The sequence below is a fragment of the Typopeltis vanoorti genome, chromosome 10, assembly GCF_054136105.1.
Source record: "Typopeltis vanoorti isolate ZY-2024b chromosome 10, IOZ_Tvanoo_1.0, whole genome shotgun sequence".
Classification (NCBI taxonomy): domain Eukaryota; kingdom Metazoa; phylum Arthropoda; class Arachnida; order Uropygi; family Thelyphonidae; genus Typopeltis; species Typopeltis vanoorti.
In genome coordinates this window covers 47,901,418-47,922,255 of record NC_143558.1, presented here as the reverse complement: position 1 = coordinate 47,922,255, position 20,838 = coordinate 47,901,418, and the positions used below count along the sequence as shown (strand labels likewise).

The 20,838-nt window shown below is 34.7% G+C and overlaps 1 protein-coding gene across 1 annotated transcript in view; it reads left to right on the top strand.

Annotated features, from left to right (window-relative positions):
* The window catches only part of kst (spectrin beta chain, non-erythrocytic 5 kst), a 687,893-nt gene that overhangs the window by 205,709 nt on the left and 461,346 nt on the right, over positions 1-20,838 (top strand). Inside the window, exons 17-19 of the mRNA XM_090398802.1 lie at positions 132-248; positions 8,274-8,468; positions 13,727-13,949. Coding sequence (XP_090254928.1) covers positions 132-248; positions 8,274-8,468; positions 13,727-13,949 — 535 coding nt within the window. The remainder of the gene's footprint in view (positions 1-131; positions 249-8,273; positions 8,469-13,726; positions 13,950-20,838) is intronic.

The following is a 20,838-nucleotide window of genomic DNA, read 5'->3' as shown; positions in this document are numbered from 1 at the left end:
AACTTTTTTTTGTTTATGGAGCTAATTCTATGAAAAAGATAAGTACACAATAACTGCATTCTGTATGATTTTCAAAATTTGTGAATAATCACATTAATAAAGTTAATTGATAAAATCAAATATCTTTCTAGGCACTTTTGCAAAGACATTTTTGTCAAGAAACTGAAATAAATTCTTATGGCTCAGATATTCAACGTCTTAATGATCAAGCTAAAAAGATGGTGACATCAGGAATTGCAAATTTAAGTGTATGTATACTTTTTATTTTTTTAATTTATTTTTTTATTTTTTAAAATTAAGCCAGTTTACTGGTGAAGTAGTATCTAGTTTAGTTTTGTTATAGTTAAAATATGTACTATACAAAATTATGTACATGATTTGTATATATATATATATTATATATATATCTATAATATATATAGATATATATTATATATATATCTGATCCACACAAACAAAAGGCCTATAGCACATTAGTGTCATGTGTGGTCAAGAGGAATAGAAGAAAGGAGGAATCTGTTCACATTTTGCTTGAACAGTTGATGGTTGTAATCTTTGGGAAAGGTAGAGTGAGGAAAGAAAGTTCCAAAGGACAGAAGTAGATGGAATGAAAGAGGGAGCAGTGAAGTTGGTTCCATGAGTTTCAAGATGGACTGTAAAGGGTGTTGGTTAGCAAGTGGCTCTTGGTTTAATGATTTTGAAGGAGAGTGGAGGAATAATAGTGGCCAATTCAGCAGAGCACTGTTCATAAAAGTATCTGTAGAGAAGGCACAAGGCAAAAACTGAATGTGTGTGTGAGAGAGAGAGATTATTAATTAGCCAGGATGCCCTCTTCTGGACAGAGTCGAGTAATCTTAGAGAGGATTTTGGTGCACCACTCCAAATATGGGAGCAATATTCCATAGCAGGTGGATTTTGGGCTTTGTATACTGTTAGCTGTTGTGGAGGTGTGAGGTAGTGTCTTGTGCAAAAAACTACACCATGTTTTTTCGCAGCTACAGAAGCTATGGTTGAAAAATATAAAATATATTAGTGTATATTTTATGTGCATGAAATAAATTAGCATACTGCACAGAAATATAGAAACATCAAATTCTGTATTTGGGCACGGACTCACAGATTTGTGGGACTATGCAAATACATTATTCTTCTAATAGTCATATGATGTTCCTCTAATTACAGGAAAATTGATACAGCTAGTATGCAACTTTTTTTGGCCTATAATAGAGATCAGTGGTTTGCTTATTTAACACGTATGCCACAGTACTGATTCATTAATCATGTTAGCAGATATTTCATTTTCCATCTAGTAAAATATCATCTGTGTGGATTGAAGAACAGTAATAGAAATTTGGATACAAGTGAAATGCATGCATAATATAGTCATGTAATAGCTAGAATAACACACTATTGGGATATGTATATGAGCAGTGATCCCTCAGTTATCCATCCACAGCAGGAGAGCAGTTTGCAGGTGAGATATGGAGCGGATAACTGATGGTAAAATCACATGGTGCTGTACCAGAAATCATTTGATGCCCTAACCCAGTTGAGGGATAGGCAACTGAAGGTTTCTTTATTTGAACTTCAGGTTAGATAATTGAGAGATTACTGTGTGTGTGCGCGCGTATGTACACGGTGATCTCTCAATTGGGATATATATATGTTTATTATTATTATTAATATATATATTTAATACAGTTGAGGGTTACAATTTCTGCCTTTTTAGAATAGAAAAGTAATCATTATGAATTTAGTTAGTCCACAGTAGTTAAGCTTCAGGAATTTCTTTGAATAAACATTCAAATTTATAATTACAGTTATGCAAGAGTTTGATTATTACCCCACTGGAAATTGTAGCTAGTGTTGTCAATTTCATGTTGAGCCAGATTAGATTTTATGAAGTTTGATAAGTTGAATATGGTTGAAGTTCTGAAAGATGTTTTACTGATAATCCTGTTTGATGAAAATAAAACAAGTTGCAAGGACATGGAACTGGATAACCACTAGGTGGCAGCAATGGTGACAATGTGTCTTTTGCAGAAGGTAATTACAAATTTGGTTGAGTGCTTGCAGGTGGTAGTGAGCTGTATTTTCTTCAAAATCTTTACTGCATGTTCAGAAATGAAATAAGAAAAATAGTTCTATTGCCTTCTTCCCTTGGAGGCGAGAGAGAAACTGTCAATGATTTTAAATGCAATTCTTGGGTTGTAACCATTTAATAGAAACTGAAACTGATTGCTTGATAGTTTCCAGTTCTTCTTGATGAGATACTTTGGAAGAGTAAATTTATGTGCTCTAAATACCAAGGATTTTGTATTTTTGATTTTTGAGGATGGTATGCAGATTAGATAGGAATGTAGTATCTTGTGAAAGTAGATTTTATAGTGAACAGAAGTTGAAAGTGAGCTATCATATGAACATTTGATGTAGATGTTTAAAAATGTTATTGCTCCTGATGATTCTTTTTCCATACTAAATTTGATTCTTTGATTCTAGGATGTAAACTCATAGTGTCAGTCTATTGAAATATTTACATCTGTTTTTCTATCCCCCCTTCCACTTAGCATCATCAACCAATATATACCTTTTTTTCTCTTCAAGTCACTTCCATAATCATTAATATACAAATTAAACAGATCGTAAATATCATGCAAATGTTTTTTCAAGTTTATCATACAGATGTATGTTTTCTCATGTGTATATTGTACAGATTTGTACAGATTAAAGATAGGTTATGACTTTATTAAGCAAGACTGAGTTATTAGATAAGCTTTCAAAAGGAGTTTAGTGTTAGTTGCAAACCTATCAATGCATCAGCTGTCTTATCTATTGGAAGAAAAGATGTGATGCAGTATTGCAGATCATGCACCTTTTGCAGCAAAGATACTGTATATTCTGTAACACATGGCACAAAATAATAGAAAAGGAACTGCATATAGATTCACTATCAGACACATAAAAAAAAAAATTTTTTTTTGAGCTTATTTAGCCTAAGTCAGTGTTTCTCAACCTTTTTTGGATTATGCCCCACCTTAACGTCTCAAAGATTTTGATGCCCCCCTCTCTAGCATAATAGTCAGCCAAATTCTGAAAGAGTATAATATAAATATGTACATGTACATTTTCTAATTGTCCCCCAAAATATTCAAATCCCCCCCCCCCCCTGTGGAGCGTAGGCCCCACGTTGAGAAACACTGGCCTAAGTGAAAAGGCAAAAAACTTCATCAACACTATAGAAAAGCAGGGGTGGCATAAAGATTTTAGCCACCAAAGGCTGGTTGTTTAAAAATTTTAAAAACTTATTAATTTCTACAATGTGAAGCTTGTGTGTGAATCTGATGGGTAGATTTTAAGGCGGCAGGATGTTTTCTGGATGAAATCAGAAAGTTAATTATGGATAAAAGACCATCTATCCAATCAAGTGTTTAATAGAGATGAAAGTAACTTCTTTTGAAAGCGTATGCCCAAAGTGAAAAATTTGTTTCTGAATTCAAGGCTGCTAAAGATAGGCTTACTCTGAGCCATCAACAGTTTTGTCTATTGGTGTTGCTATTGCCTGATAAACATCAGGCATTAGCAACACAAATAGAATTTTTTTGTTAATTAATTTTTCATTATGTTAATAAATGTTAATAAATGTTACACTTGAATTTAAAAAGTTTTCATATTTTCATTAAAGAACCATGTATATATATTTAAATATATATATAATACATAAATAAACAATTTTTTTTTTCCTTTTTTTTTTTCATTTTTCAAAATAAAATGTGAATAAAAAATGGGGGGTGCTTAAGAGTCAAAGCTGTATAACTGAGAGGAGACCTCCACATAGCCTTTAAAGGAATGCGGAGAACCGACCAGGGCTTCTGACCTAATGTCCAATCCTCACCTTCTCGTGGTGCACCCTGTTGGGTATCTAATTGGATACTGAACGGATGAGGATGGGCTGGCAATTTGGGATTTAGCCGACCAAATTGTATTCTTATTGGTTAAACCAAAATATAGAATGATGGTACAACATGACAAAATTTCATGCCGGCTGGGGCGTCGCCCAGTTAAACAAGGCCCCGTTGTTTTCGTCAGGGAACCAGGGTGAACAGCGAAAAGTCAGCTACTGGAACAAATCTGAAAATAAACCCCAACTCAACATCACCAGAGTTAAAGATCGGTACTATCAACGTAAGAAGCCTGAAAGGCAAAGAAATGGAGCTAGCTGAGGAATTAGATAAGTACCAGATTGACATAATAGGAGTGACTGAAACAAAAAAGACCAAAACTGGTGAGATCTTTCTGAGCAATAAATACAAAATGTTATATTCAGGCAATGACAATCAAGGAAAAGAAGGAGTAGCCATAGTATTCAACACAAAATACGAGGCTAATCTTCTTGAATGGCAGTCACTCTCAAGTAGAGTAATGTGGGCAAATATGAGAATGGGGAACTGGAAATTAGAGACTTATTTGTGCCTATGGTCCCACAGAAGGTTCTACTAAGGTAGAAGTGGAGGAATTTTTTGAGGCTTTAGAAAAAGCAACTGACACAATGAAAAATGAAAATTTGGTCCTTGTTGGGGATCTAAATAGCAGAGTAGGAAATGATTGTGAGACATACAAAAATATTTTGGGAAAATTTGGAGAAAAGAGCAAAGCTAATAATAATGGCAAATATCTGTTGGATTTCTGCTCAGGACATGGACTGGTTATTACTAACACCATGTTCCAACATAAAAATGTGCACAAATTCACATGGAGAGAAGAGGCTAGGAATAAGAAAAGAAGTCTCATTGACTATGTTATTGTTGATAGTGATGTTTTCTCCCTGGTGCAGGACACCAGAGTGTACAGAGGATTTGAAATTGGAAGTGATCACTATTTAGTCTTGAGCAGGATAAAATTGAATTTCATATAGAAAAGAATAACATGTAAGAAAGTTTTAAAGCGAATAAAAGTTGAGCAGCTCTCAGATGTGAGCTGTAGACTAAAATATACAAAGATTATTGAAGAAAAAATGAAAGAGTTTGAGAACAGGAATCAAACCTTGGAGATTCAGTGGCAAACTCTGAAGAAAACATTGATTGATTCTGCCAGAGAGGCATGTGGTGAGGTTGTCTGTAAGGATAAAAAAATCAGAACTTCCTGGTGGACACAGGAAGTTAAAGAGGTAGTGAAGGAAAAGAAGAAAGCATACCAAAAGTTCCTGTCAAATAAGTCAGCTTGTGCTCTTAGAGAATATAGAGACAAATGCAAGCTTGTGCTCTTAGAGAATATAGAGACAAATGCAAGAATGCTAAACACTGTGTAAAACTTGCTAAACAAAAGTCATGGGAGGACTTTGGCAAGAATATAGAAAATAAATATCAAGAAGGTGGCAAAATATTCTGGAGGTTGTTGAAGAAGCTTAAGAATGGAGGAAAGAGTGCTATAAAAGGAATTAGAGATGATAAAGGTGACATGAAAATGGGAGAAAAAGATATCCTTGAAGTATGGAGTAATTACTTTGAAAAACTGCTAAATGAAACAAGCAGTGAGGACAGCACAGTGGTAAAAAACATTGACCAGGCATGCAGTCAGGAATACATATCCATACTTGAAGTAGAAAAAGCCATCAAAGGCTTGAAATGTGGAAAGGCAGCAGGAGTAGATGATATTCGACCAGAAATGCTGAAGTATGGTGGTATAAGAGTCTTACAGTGGCTGCACTGCATAGTTCAGAAAGCCTGGACAGAGGGATGAATTCCCGATGATTGGAGTAGAGCTGTCATAGTACCCATATATAAAAAGGGAAATAAAACTGAATGTGAGAATTACAGAGGTATTTCCCTACTGAGTGTTCCTGACAAGATCTATGCAAGTATACTTGAGAAACGGTTGAGAAGAATTGTGGAAGAAAAGCTTGGTGAAGAACAAGCTGGATTCAGGCCAAATAGAGGCTGTCAGGATGAGATCTTCACTTTACGACATGCTTTCTCGACAAATAGTCGAGAAAGCATGGGAATATATCAGAGATCTGTATTTAAGTTTTGTAGATCTGTAAAAGGCATATGACAAGGTGCTAAGAGAGAAGCTAGTCAATACTCTACAGTTATATGGTGTCAATGGGGCATTATATCAAGCAATACTTAGTCTTTATTTGAGTTGTAAGTCAGCAGTTAGAATTGAAGGAAGTACAGGAAGATGGCTTAATGTTAAATCTGGTGTGAGACATGGATGTACATTATCCCCTCTGTTATTCATTATCTATATGGATCACATTATGAAGGAAAGTGGTATTAAACATGATATCAAAATTGGATATGTTAATGTCAGCTCTTTGCTTTATGCAGATGATGTTATACTTCTAAATAAAGCCACTACAAGTCTGCAAGATTCTCTGACTAAATTGAGTAGATGTTGTAATAGATATGGTATGAAGGTCAGCAATAAAAAGACAAAGACAATGAAAATAGGCAGAATCATTGAAAATGTCAACTGTGTTGTGAATGGAGAACCTGTGGAACAAGTGAAACATTTCAGCTGCTTAGGCACGATTTTTACTGAAGATGGTAAATTAAAAATAGAAATAGACAACAGAATCAGCAAAGCTGGTATGGTAGGAAGTCAATTGAATAAATTCATATGGAATAAGAGAGAAATTAGTCGGAACACTAAATTAGCTGTATACAAGACAGTGTTCAAACCAGTTTTAACTTATGGATCTGAGAGCTGGGTCATAAGTAAAACACTTGACCAAAGATTAGAGACCGCAGATATTAGAGTCCTGAGAAAGATTATAGGCGTGAACAGATAGCATCAATGGCAATATCATATTAAAAACAAGGATATTAGGAATGAACTTGACATTGTCAACATCCAGGAATGTGTTAGCAGAGCTAATCTCAGGTGATATGGTCACTTAAACAGAATGGGCGAAGAAAGATTAGCAAAACAAGTGTTCTCTGCCAGGTTGGCAGCAAAACGACCCAGAGGAAGACCAAGATGTAGGTGGATTGATATGGTACAAAGTGCCTTAGACGATAGAAATATAAGATCTGATAATGTTGTAGTCTTGACAAGTAACAGACTGATTTGTAGGAAAAATGTAGATAGGAAGTTAATAATGATGTAATTTTTTTCATATAGTACTGTCATATCCTGTACACCCCTTGAGGGTACATGGCAGGAATTTGATGATGATGATGATAAATAAACAAATTTAGTCTGAATTTTTCTCTTAAATTTCACACTTTGGTATGCAATCTCTGTTTTATAGTGAGCACCAAACCCCACTATTTTAAGGTCCTATATACACCTTTTCAATACTACTTATTATTATTCCTTCCCTTCTCTTTTACCTTGCAGAGTCGAGGATTTTTTCTACATTTAACTGCTGCCGTATCGAAGATAAGGTGGTTAGCCCTATGCCTCCCACTGTGTCCTATGTCTGTAGATGTGTTCACAGGCCAGTTTGCCTATTCTTGGAGATGAAAAACTTGGGTTTCCAGGTGAAAAAACTCTCCTACCTTTGTATGCGATTGACTAACTCACCTTTAGTCGAAAGAGACCAAATAAAGGTTCCTCATGTTACTGATGGGAATTGAACCCAGGTCTTTCCGACCAAAGGGCTTAGGCTATACTGGTTGAGCTACGGAGGCTCATCCTTTTCACTACTTGTATATGGGAAATATGACTTCCGCATAACTTAAAGTTTAGTATCTTTTCTGGGTCTGGCTCCTATTGATGAGACCTCAAAGGTCGAAATCAGTCTGAGTAGTTGTCCTTCCCATAATTCATAGCATTATATACACCTGAGTGGATGTTTTTTTTTCTTTATGGGATACTAAGGCAATTAATGTGAAGTAATTGGCCTCTATATACAAGTAAACTGGCCATGAAGATTTCTTCACATACAAACTTTGTTTGCTTACACTTGGATAAAGAATTAAGACACCAAGAATATAATTTCTTGGTTTCTTTAATTTAGTTGATCAAATTAGAGTCCTGACAAAGCAGATCAATTTGTGAAAAAAAAAAAAAGTTGTTAATTGGTAGAAAGTCTTGAAATGTTGCATTTTACTGGTATAATATATGATACATCCCTTTAGCCTAATTACAAAAGAACAAATTATAATTATCATTGACATTTTGTCAAATTATCTATAGTTTATTAAGAAGTTTCTTAACATTTTTTTTTTTTTAGGTTTTAATTTTTTAAGCATTAATCTTTTTATAAATATCTTGGATATTACCTGTTTTTAAGGAGTCTTTAAACAATTTTACTTTTCGACATTCAGCTTTTAGATGCTTCATTTGATGAACCAGACACAGAAGAGATTGTTGAAGAAGTGGTAATGGTCCCAACTGAAGAATGGGTGGAAGAAATTGTAGAAAGAGAAATTTTGAAAGATACAGTAGAAGAAAGACGTTTACCACAAGTTCATGCACTGTATCCTTTCATAGGACAAGGAATGATCATGGAAAAAGGAGAGGTATTTTAATTAATTTGATTTAAAAACTTTTTAGCTTTGCATTTTTTTCTTATTGTTAGTTTAGTAGTATATATAAAATGTATAGCATATGTCTATAGAGCACCTAAAAGAATGGTACATGACCGATGATTCATATCCGTTCATGTCTTGGATGAGGAAGGGATATTAGCATTTTGGATCTTAGTAAATCATAGTCTTGGGTGATTGTGCTTGTTGTACAAGGAATTTTTTTTCTAAATAAACTTTTGTATAAAACAGCTTCTTGGAACATTGAGTTGAAAGAAAAAAGTCTGTGTGCATCATGTTATACAATGTATACTAGGATTTAGATGCTCTGATTTACAAGTTGGCAAAGCAGCTGTCTTTATACCCTTCTCCCTTATTGGCAACATGCCTTCTCACATAAGAAATTTAAGTCTTCAAGATTTTTGAGTTTAACTTAGTTCCTTAAAATACATTAATTAGTTTTGATATAGTCTTGCTTTTTTTATTATTATTAATATTTCATTACACACTCTTGAATGAACGAAAAAGACTTTCCCTAGATATACTAAGATTATTTGAATTTATAATGAACTCATTATACTTTACATGAAAAAATAAGTTTTTTAAATAAGCAGATATAAATTTTATGGGCTTCATCATCTGGTCTACACTTATCATCTATTTCATTCTTGCTTGAAAAACTCATGCTCTATTTTCAATTCCTTCCCATCTGTCACTGTGAATGTGCTATGCAGATGACAGTTTTGACTGATTAGAATACCTCATTAAAAGATTTGCATCCCTTCATACATGGATAATTTCCATCCATCTGTCCTAGAAAATAGATTTCCTTAGAAGCAGAATCTAATAAATAGCTTCTTTCACTTTTTAGACATTCTTATATTTAAGTCCTGAGTAATAGTCTCTAAGCTACGGAGGCTCATCCTTTTCACTACTTGTATATGGGAAATATATGACTTCCGCATAACTTAAAGTTTAGTATCTCTTCTGGGTGCATAATCTACAGAAAGTAAGCAGCAAACTTGGGCAATGGATAGTGCCTAGATGCAGGTTCTTATTATCATCCTTCCCAAAATATCAAAATAATAATAAATTTGAAGAAAAAAATAATAATAATAACATATAACCTTATTCAACATTTGCAATTACTTTTTGACAGTGTCCACAGGATTTCATTTCCTTTTGTTCAGAATGTCTCCAGAAAGATCATCTGATTCTGCACTGTATAGAATTCCCTTTCATTTCATTCATTATGAAAGTCGCTTTGTTTCTTCACTTACCCCAAGACAGTCGCATTCCATCCTCTTATACTTTAGCCAAACTTGGGCAATAAGTATCTGCCTAGAAGAAAATTAAAACTGTATTCATTATCAGGATTCAGTCCAGTTCAGTCTAATCTGTTGGAAAACTCCAGAAAATTTCAGTAGAAGACTAGAAAGACTCTAGAAAGAAAGTTCTCAAATTATTCTCCATAAACACTGGATTTAAACAGAAATGGCTAAAAATACCTTTCCTCAATTTGAATCATTAACTATGCCATATCACTGCCATTTTTTTTTTTAAAGATAGCACTGATGTGGTAAATTTATAGATTAAACATTTAATTATCATTATTTGGCTTAAACCTATTGGATTCTAATTGAAGATTAGACCAAGCTCACCTTTAATTTTATGCATATCACACCACTGTTGAAGGAATTTAACTTGCTGTTCCATTTTATATAAAATGTTGTATATAAAGTTTCCATTCCGTATAAAGTATAACTTGCTATTCCATTTGATATAAACATTTTATTTTATTTTATAAATTCTATTTCATTTCTGTTGTTGTATATGTTTCATCTGTTTAAATATTATTGATTTGGAGAAACATATGTTGCTGCCCTTGATATTTTCAAAGCTTTTGATCATGTTTAGCATCACGGTCTTCCTTTAGTCTTCCTGCCACCCTCTGGAACTGAATAGTCAGATTTCTCTCTGTCATTCACTGTGTGTCATGTTGAATGGCATCCTCTCTTCGAGCTTTCCCACCAATACAGGATTACCTCAGGGCTTAGTTCTCTTACCTACCCTCTTTCTCTTTTATGTAAGTGACCTGATCTTAATCACTACAAATCCTATTCATAGCTTTGCTGGCAATAGCGGTCTCCACTCATCCTACTCATTTGACAAACCATGTAGTTCCCAGACATCCCTTACATCAAGATAATCTGCAACTAGTGCCTTAAACACTATCTCCATACTATCTTTCAGTAGTTCAAGGAAAACCTTGTCACCTTTAATGATGCCAAAATGCAGTCCTACCTTTTCTCTTGCAAAAGGGATCTCATCTCACCTTCCCTCATCCTCAATAATACACACATCACCAGGCAGGATGAACTCTCTCCTTGGACTGTCATTTACCTCCAACCTGTCTTGGCATAAACACGTCACATCCATAACTTCCCCAGCTTCTAAAAAACTAGGCATTTTTATTGCTCCAGAAGCTATTTTACACCCACCCAGCTAATAACCCTATATAAATCCCAAATTCGCCCATCTTTAGTGCACCTAAAACATTTTTAAAAATTCTTGATGCTTTCCAGAGGAGAGCAGTTCAGCTCATAGATGATCCTTCCCCTCATAGACTTACTTCTACCTCTATGTCACAGACACAGTGTTTTAGCTCTGTGTCTCTTCTACAAGTTTTTTATGGTCACTGCTCCAGTGAATTGGCAAACATCATTCCTCTATTTGCTGTTATGCCTGTTGAAACAAGAGCAGATGCTGTCCAACATTCCTTTACAGTACAATTGCAAACTCATTTAACCTGCTTCTCTTCTTCCTCATTTATTCCATCTACCTCTGTCCTCTGGAACAGCCTTCTTCATTATGTATAATAAAATTGGTTTAATCCTTTATCCAAGTGTGAGCAAACAAAGTTTGCGCCTGAAAGTATCTTCAGGACTGGGGTAAGGTGGTACAACACCAGGCAACTCGTTGCAAAGGTGGAGCAAGATACCAACAATCCTATCTCAGTATCTCCTATAATGCAAACCACATCCATTTGGCAACTCTCTGTAGGTAGAGATGACCTGCTAATGCTTCTGCCTGGTATCACCACTTGGGCCAGCTCTCACTGAAGAGGCCTCAATAAAGGTCGAAACTAGTCTGGGTAGTGGCCCTTCCCTTAATGCATAACATTAGACATATCTGCAAGGAGATGTGGTTTGCATTATAGGAGATACTGAGATACGAGTGTTGGTAGCTTGCTCCGCCTTTGCAACGAGTTGCCCTGGTGTTATACCACCTTATCCCAGTCCTGAAGATACTTTCAGGGGCAAACTTTGTTTGCTCACACTTGGATAACGGATTAAACCAATTTTATTATACTCTAATCAAGTGAAAAATAAACTTTCAACATCTTTCTCTAAATCCAGAGTAATTTATTAAAAAAGTGTGGCACACCATTTGGCAACTCTCTGTAGGTAGAGATGACCTGCTAATGCTTCTGCCTGGTATCACCACTTGGGCCTGGCTCCCACTGAAGAGACCTCAATAAAGGTCGAAACTAGTCTGGGTAGTGGCCCTTCCCTTAATGCATAGCATTAGACATATCTGCAAGGAGATGTGGTTTGCATTATAGAAGATACTGAGATAGGAGTTTTGGTAGCTTGCTCCACCTTTGCAATGAGTTGCCCTGGTGTTGTACCACTTTACCCCAGTCCTGAAGATACTTTCAGGTGCAAACTTTGTTTGCTCACACTTGGATAAAGGATTAAACCAATTTTATTATACTCTAATCAAGTGAAAAATAAACTTTCAACATCTTCATTATGTGTTTCTCAACAACCCCAAACTACAGCTCTTTAAGAAAAACATCAGTAAGTTTCTTCTTTCTCAGCCCTCATCTCTGCCTTACACTTGACTGATGTGCTATAGGTTATTGTATCTCTTTTGTATGGGATAAAGATATATTTAAAAAAGAAAAAAGATTATGGTATAGTAACCAGTTAGGTTGTTGTAGAAATTTATTTGATCAGCTGAATAAATATACTTTATCATCATAGTTTATTTTGAAACTTAAATACATTATGCAATGTGTATTTTATTATAACACACAGAAACAATATTTTTATGCACACACATACACATGTGCACACAGAGAGAGAGAGAGAGAGAGAGAAATTTTTCAGTTTACATTTATGGTTCATGTGTCCCATGAAAACACCATTCCTAGGTAAAAATGTTAATTCAATATATTAAGGAATGGAAAAAAAAGTAGCATATCTATGGGCTTTCAAATATTTCAAATTTTTTAAAAATACATTTATTTTTACTTTTTTTCAACTGATATAACTAAAGGATAATGTTTGAAACAGCTGAAAATTTATTAAAAAATGGATGAAACTATGTGTTTATAATTAAACACACACAAATATATTTAAAAGCAAATTATGAGAACTATTTGAACAAGATGGTTTGTTTAAGAATTAGCTCATAATAGTGTGACATCTTCATTTTTTTTGCTTCAAGTTGGAATTCACTTGACAGTGTATCATAACCCTTCCACATAGGGCAGGCACGTTTTTACGTTTTCAATATGCAGTAAATGTCATGCTAGTCTGAATGTTTTCAGCTAAATTTTATTTGTAAAATTGTTTGTGAACTGTCTTAATTATATAAAAAATCTCAAATCTAATTATGACTTGAAGTATATAAATCTTATTTGCTTTTGATTTATGAGAACCAAACCATTTACATAAATGGTTTGGTTTCTGCACCCAATGACTATATTATAAAGAGGGTTACCACTTCTTTTCTGCAGCTGAAAATTTGAAATAGGATGTTAGGACAATGCATTTAGTTACATAAAACATAATATACAAAAAAACTTGTTTTGCTTGCATGTGTGTGGTATACTGTTAGTTGGAGGGGAGGTGCTTTTCATTCACTGTTTCCATTTACATAATTTTCTAATTATGGTACATAGACTCTAATTGTCTCTGTATATTTAGTGGTATGATAAAGCTAGGCATCACTTCAACGTCAAAAATGTTTTAAGAAGTTTCAACCAGACCAGCATGAAAGGAGCATGATAAGTGAATTTTTTACCTGTGTTAAATAAATTTTGGTTTCAATTTATTAACCATATTAATTTGAAAAGCTTGTTATTCAAGACCATGTAAAGTGAGGGATTCCTGTATATTTAAGAGCATATATTCCAGCATTAATGTATTTTCTTTTTATTAATATTTTCTTTATTTAATTAGGTAATGATACTTCTTCAGAAGACAAATTTAGACTGGTGGAATGTTCGAAAAGCTAGTGGTCAAGATGGATTTGTTCCTGCCAATTATGTGAAAGAGATTGAGCCAAAATTAGTAAGGAAAATAGCTAAACGACCAGTCAAGGTACCAGAAAAACAGAGGGTTAAGAAAATACTAATGAAGAAACAAGTAGTTAGGAAAAAGAAGGAAAAATCTCTGCTTAATAGTGAGCAAGTTTGAAAAGATCTTTTTATAAATATTGCCATACTTTTGCAGACCTCTATCATTACTACCTCTTTTTGCAGAAATTTTCTTGCAGAAACAAGTAATATTACTAATCATAGTTTGATAAATTCATGAAAATTTTTGTTAGGCATATGTAAATTTATTTTATGGTTACAGATTTAAAATCATGTTATAGTTTTAGCATATCAGACATTTAGCTATATCATAGTTATATGCTTTGGATTTCTGTTAATTTATTTTTAACAGAAATGTTTATTTTATTTTATTTTTTAATTATAAGAGCATTCTTCTATGTGATAAGATTTTTATTTCATAAGGATTAAAGCCAAATAACTGGGAGGAGACTGCTGTATTGCCTTGAAGGAATGTAAAAAATGACTGTAGTAGCTTTTGACTTAATGTCCACCTCCCACCTTCACGTGTTGTGTCGAATTAGTAGATATCCACATGGTAACTGAACGAATGAGGATGATCTAGTAACATTTGGGACATAGCTGACCAAATTGTACTATCTGTTGGCTTAAACCACAAGTGCACATGAGAGTACAACATGATGAGATTTTATGCTGACTATGGTATTGCCCAGTTAAACAAAGCCCTACTGTTTTCATCAGAGAACCAATCCAAACAGTGAAAAGTCAGCTGCAGGAACATACTCTATTTCAACATCTAAAAGAAGAAGAAGAAAAACAAACCTATTGTCAGAAGAACTGAAGACAGGAACCATCAATATACGATGGAGTACCCAAAAATAACCGAAATCTGAACTTGGTGCGCCTGCAGTTTCTAGTTATGGATGATACCGCTAGCATTGTGAATGTGCAGTTTTCCACGGCAGTCTGGCTAGTAGCATCCTGTGTGAACTGGTTTGTTGTTCTGGCTGCTCTTTTTTTAGTGCTTACAAGCAAGTTTGGCGATTTTGTGATGGTTGACCACAAAGAACAGAGTGTGTGTGAAATTTTGTTTTCTTTTGGGTGAAACTATTGTTATATTTCAGCAAGCTTTTAAGAAGTGATGTTTTAGGTAAAACGCAAGTTTGAGTGGTTTTCCTATTTCAAAAATGGATACATGTCAGTTGAAGACCAACTACAATCTAAGCAACCTTTGACAAGCAGAAATGATGAAAACATCGAAAAAGTTTGCCAAATGTTTTGAGAAGACTGAGTGATAGCATGCAACAAAACATCCAGAAATGTGGAGTAGCAGAGGTTGCTGCACTATGACAAAGCCCCAGCCCACATGGCCTTGTCTGTCCAACAGGTTTTGATGAAAAACAACATGGCAGTTGTTCATTTATTCCCATGGATAAAGAAAACTATGAAAGGGCAGCGATTTGTTGATGTTGACGAAGTGAAAGAAAAGTGACTGGAGGCCATAAACAGTATTCCAGTTGATCAGTTCCAGAACTGTTTCCAGCAGTGGAAGAAATTGGAACAAGTGCATTGACTCACATGGAGAGTACTTTGAAGGAGACTAGAATATGGTATTTTAAACTTTAATAAATTAAAAAAAAATATAAGTTTTTTCACTTGGCTATGCTACCAATTATATATTTGGTTTAATCCTTTATCCAAGTGTAAGCAAACTTCAGGTGCAAACTTTGTTTGCTTACACTTGTATAAAGGATTAAACCAAATATATAATTTAAAAAATAATTCTGATTATTTTTGGGTACCCCATCGTATGTAAGGAGTATTAATGGAAAGGAAATTGAACTTGCAGAAGAATTGGAAAAATACCATACTAACATAATTAGCATTACTGAGACAAAGTAAACAGAAACAGGTGAGAGCTTAATCGAAATAATAATAACAGAATGTTATATTCAAGCAATAATGATCAAGGAAAGGAAGGAGTAGCGATTGATGACATGGTAACTGAAAATAAGGATATCCTAGATGTCTGGAGTAATTATTTTGAAAGACTGTTAAACAAAACTAGCAGTGACAGAATAGTAGTACAAAATTTTCAAGAGGAATGCAATCAGGAGTGCATATCAATATTTGAGGTAGAAAAAGCTATCAAAATTTTGAATTGTGGAAAAGCAGCTGGAGTAGATGATATTCAACCAGAAATGCCCAAATATGGAGGTATAAAAGTTTTGCAATGGCCACACTGTAATTCAGACAAGGTGTGGTCAGAATGTCAAATTCCAATGATTTGAGTATCACTCTCATAGTTCCCATTGGTACAAATAAAAGGAGAGGAGGAGGAGAATAAATCTGAATATGAGAATTACAGAGAAATGTCTCTAAGTGTTCCAGGTAAGATATATGCAAGCATTCTTGAAAAAACGCTGGGAAAAATTGTGGAAGAGAAACTTTGAGAACAAGCTATGTTTCGGCCAAATAGAAGTTGTCAAGATCATGGGAATATGACAAGAATCTCTACTTTAGTTTTGTAGATCTGGAAAAGGCTTATGACAAGACAAGATGCTTAGAGAAAAGTTGTTCTGAATGCTACAGCTATATGGGATAAATGGAACATAATACAAAGCAATATATAGTCTATATTTAAGTTGTAAGTAAGCAGTTAGAATCCAAGGAAATACAGCAAGATGGTTTGATGTAATATCAGAGGTAAGACAAGGATACACATTATCTCCTCTTTTATCATCTGTGTGGATTGCATTATGAAAGATAGTAGCAAAACCTGATATGTGAATTCAGAGATATTAAAGTTAACTCTTTGCCTTATGCAAATGATGTATTCCTAAATCCATCCAGTTCAAGTCTCCATGATTCTCAAACTAAATTACACACCTGTAACAAATTTGGCATGAAAATTAGCAATAAAAAAATTATGAAAATAGATAGCAACATAAAAAAACTTCAGGTGCATACTTAATGGAGAACCTCTAGAACAGCATTTCCCAAATTTTTCCTATGATGGAACACTTCACAAATTCCTGAAATTTTAGCGAAACACCTTGGTTTTGCTAAAATTTAGAGTCGCAGCATTTAAAACCATTCCAGGCTCATATTAATATTAATTTTGATAATTTTTCATGGAACACTTATTCACTTTTTGTGGAACACCAGTGTTCTGCGGAACACAATTTGGGAAACACTGCTCTAGAACAAGTGAAATATTTCAGCTATTTAGGCACAGCTTTTAGTGAAGATGGCAAATTAAATTTTGAAATAGACAACATAATAAGCAAAGCTAGAATAAGAGAGAAATTAGCCAGCACAAAAACTAGCAGTATATAAGAAAGTGTTCAAACCAGTTTTAAGTTATGGATTGGAGAGTTGGATTAGAAATAAGCACTTAATTAAAGACTAGAGACAACAGATATGAGAGTTCTGAAAAAATTAGGGAAGTGAACAGATGGCAGCAGTGGCAGAATTGTATTAAAAATGAAGATATTAGAAAGGAACTTGACATTATGAGACATTTTCTTTGGATTTTATTGGACCATGATTTTTTATATAAATATATGTATACAATCGTCAACCAGTTTCACCAGCTTGGGTCTGTCTGGCTTCTTCAGGACGAGAATGGTTACATTAACAGTAATTGCTACAACAGAAGAATGCAGTAATGATCTTAAAATCAGTTAAAAAAATTGAAAAGGACGCGCGACATTAAGAGCATAAAGCATAGAGAATCAATCATTGTTAGTAGATTGCGTTTTATAGTTTTTCGCGTAATTCAGTTCTGCCAAACATAGTGAATTTATTAAGCTTTTCCAAATGTCTTTTAATATCATGCCTTGATTTCTGTTGAGATTGTCTCCTGTACGGAGTACCACTGCAGCTTCTTTAAAGTTTCTACATTTGAAATCTTCTTCAATGTACGGCATGGAGCTGTTGTCCCAACCAATGGAATGGTTCGAAATTGAGAAATGATGGGCTAATCCTGAGGTTTCTGTTGTTGTTTTTGACATCTCTGATATGTTCTTTTTTTTCGGATTTCTAGGCTTCATGATGTTTGGCCTACGTAGTTCGGTCCACAGGAACCTGGGATGTTGTATACTTCTGCTTATTTGTAGAAAGCAATGCTGTCCTTAGGAGATCTTAACATGTGCCGTGTAGGTAAAATAGGTTTAAAGGCAACCCTGATGTAGAAAGACTTCACGATTTTTGCTATTTTGTTGGAGACTGAGCCTGCACAAGGTATGACGATGGACAATGTGTACTGTGTCACTTGAGGTTGTCGCCGTGGGCTGTTTCTATAGAGAATCTTTTGAATTATATTTTGTGGATAACGTTTTCGATATTAGTGAGAGCTCATCAAGTAGATCTTCTTCTTCTGTATGATATTTATTGCTCTGTTTTTGAGCATATGAATGATGCTAAGTTTTTGTGCATAATGATGAATAGATTTAAAATGAAGATAACATCTAGTGTCTGTAGGTTTGTGGTAGATTGTGTGCTTGATTTGTCCATTATCCTGTTTTTACTAATACATCCAAAACAGGTAATTGATGGTTGTTTTCTAACTCTAATGTGAACTTAATTTTTTGGTGGAAAGAATTTATTTTTTGAAGGAACTCATGTAAGGCATTTTCCATGTCTTTTCAAATGATGAACACATCATCTACATATCTTTAGATTGAATTTTTTTAACTGATTTTAAGGTCGTTACTGCATTCTTCTGTTGTAGCATTTAATGTTAATGTAACCATTCTCGTCCTGAAGAAGCCAGACAGACCCAAGCTGGCGAAACTGGTTGACAGTTGTATACATATATTTATATAAAAAATCATGGTCCAATAAAATCCAAAGAAAATGTCTCATATTTAGTAAAAAGGACCAAATATCAACAATCAAAAAGGAACTTGATTGTTGGCATTTCAGAATGTGTGAGCAGAGCTAATCTAAGGTGGTTTTGCTTTCCCCTCCCACTTAGACAGAATAGGAGGGGAAAGCAAAATGTGTTTGATGCCAAGACAGCAAGAAAAAGACCTAGAGAAAGACCATGGTCTAGTTGGAGTGATTCATTCAGAAGTGCCTTAGAAGAATAATATGTTAGATATGATAATATTGGAGGTCTGACAGGTAATCGACTAATATGGTGTAAAATTGTTGATAGAAGATTAATAATAAGGTAAATTTAACTATGTAGTGCTGTCATAGTAGCCTGTGAGCATCCCTTGAGGGTATACGAGGGGGTTGGCTGAAAAGTTCCAATAAACACCTATACCAAAAATGATATTAAGGCAATTGACATAACCACAAGAAAGAACATATCTTTTAAACCCTTAACCCCTATGTTTCATCAAATTGTAATAATTTGTTCTTTTTCTCTTAGGATATATAAGAAGAGTTGCTTTAATATCATTTTTGTTCTAGGTGTTTATCAGAACTTTTGATAAACCAACTTGATCTGTTGTGATTACCTTACAATTTGTTACTGCCTCAAGATGTTTTCTTCTAGTCACAATGTAGTTAATCTGTGAACTGTTGTTGCCACTTCTAAATGTTATCAGATGTTCTTTCCTCTTACAGAAAAAGGAGTTCACAACTACCACGAAGTCCAAAATCCTCTCTCCTTTCTGATTCATCATTCTCACTCCATGGCTGCCATGCACCCTTTCACAGTCCCTATTCTGTCTCCCTATGTGTCCGTTCAAGTCTCCTCCGACAATCACCATCCCGTTTTCTTCCAGTTCCCTCATTTCTTCATCTAGCACATTCCAGAACTCATCTTTCTCTTCTGCTGTACAGCCAACTTGCGAGGCATATACACATAAGACGACGAGTTGCTCTTCTCCAAGACCCAGTTTCATTCGCATGATCCTGTCGTTCCTTCTACCCACTTCCAGCACTTCACCCTTCATTCTGCCACACACCACAATTCTGACACCATTTCTTCCCTCTTTATTCACTCCAGAGTAGAATAATTTATACCCTTCTCCCAGTTCCTTCGTCTTTTCTTCCTTCCACCTTGTCTCCTGCACGCATAAAATGTCCAACTTTCTCTTCCTCATCATGTCTACCACCTCTTTTCCCCTTCCAGTCATACTTCCAACATTCAATGTTCCCACTCGCAACATTCTCTCCACCTGCTGGGCTCACTTCTTTAATCACACCCGCCCTCGACGCAGTAGCCCTCGTCCACTTCTTGCAGCTGTAGGGCGATGTGGCTGTGCATCACTTAAGGGATACGCCCTAGCCTTGAATCATTTTCTTTTTGACTCATCTGATTATAACTAGAGATGGCAGTGAAGTTTTATGACCGGATGCCCTTCCTGACGTCAACCCTTGCCATTTATCAGGGCTTGGGACCAGCACTTATTGGGTATACTTGCCCCCTTTGGTGGCTGCATAAGATGAAATGACATAGCAAGATAGGAAAGATTCACCCCTAGCTCTCGAATACTCTAATAGCATTGGGAGGAAGGAAAGAAAGAATGGGGGAGGGACCAGTCTACAGATAATATAACAGGTGTATATTACATGAAGGAAGGCATGGTCCATAATAATCTTCATGATTAATATAACAATTCATCAATAATCTTTATTATTAATATAACAAAGAAAAATTTTCTCATAATCGGATTTGTATCTGGTTTCGGAATTGCATAAATACTTGTTTGGAAAAAAATAATAAGAATCTAGGCTCTAATTAAATCAAGAAAAATATAAATTATTTACAAATCATATAAGAATAACAGTTGTTTACAGATAATTAAATTTCTGTGTGTGTGTGTGTGTGTGTGTGTGTGTGTGTGTGTGTGTGTGTGTAAATCAGTCACTCTTTTGTTTTAAATATGCAATTGAACAGATTTTTCCTTAACTAATAGTTGATATCTTAGTTCAAAAATTAACAGTCCAAGGATGCTTCCTTATGTGATAGTGTATTTAATATCTTCTTATTTTCATGTCCATCTTGCACCCTTAAATTTTTTCTCTGGGGTTACA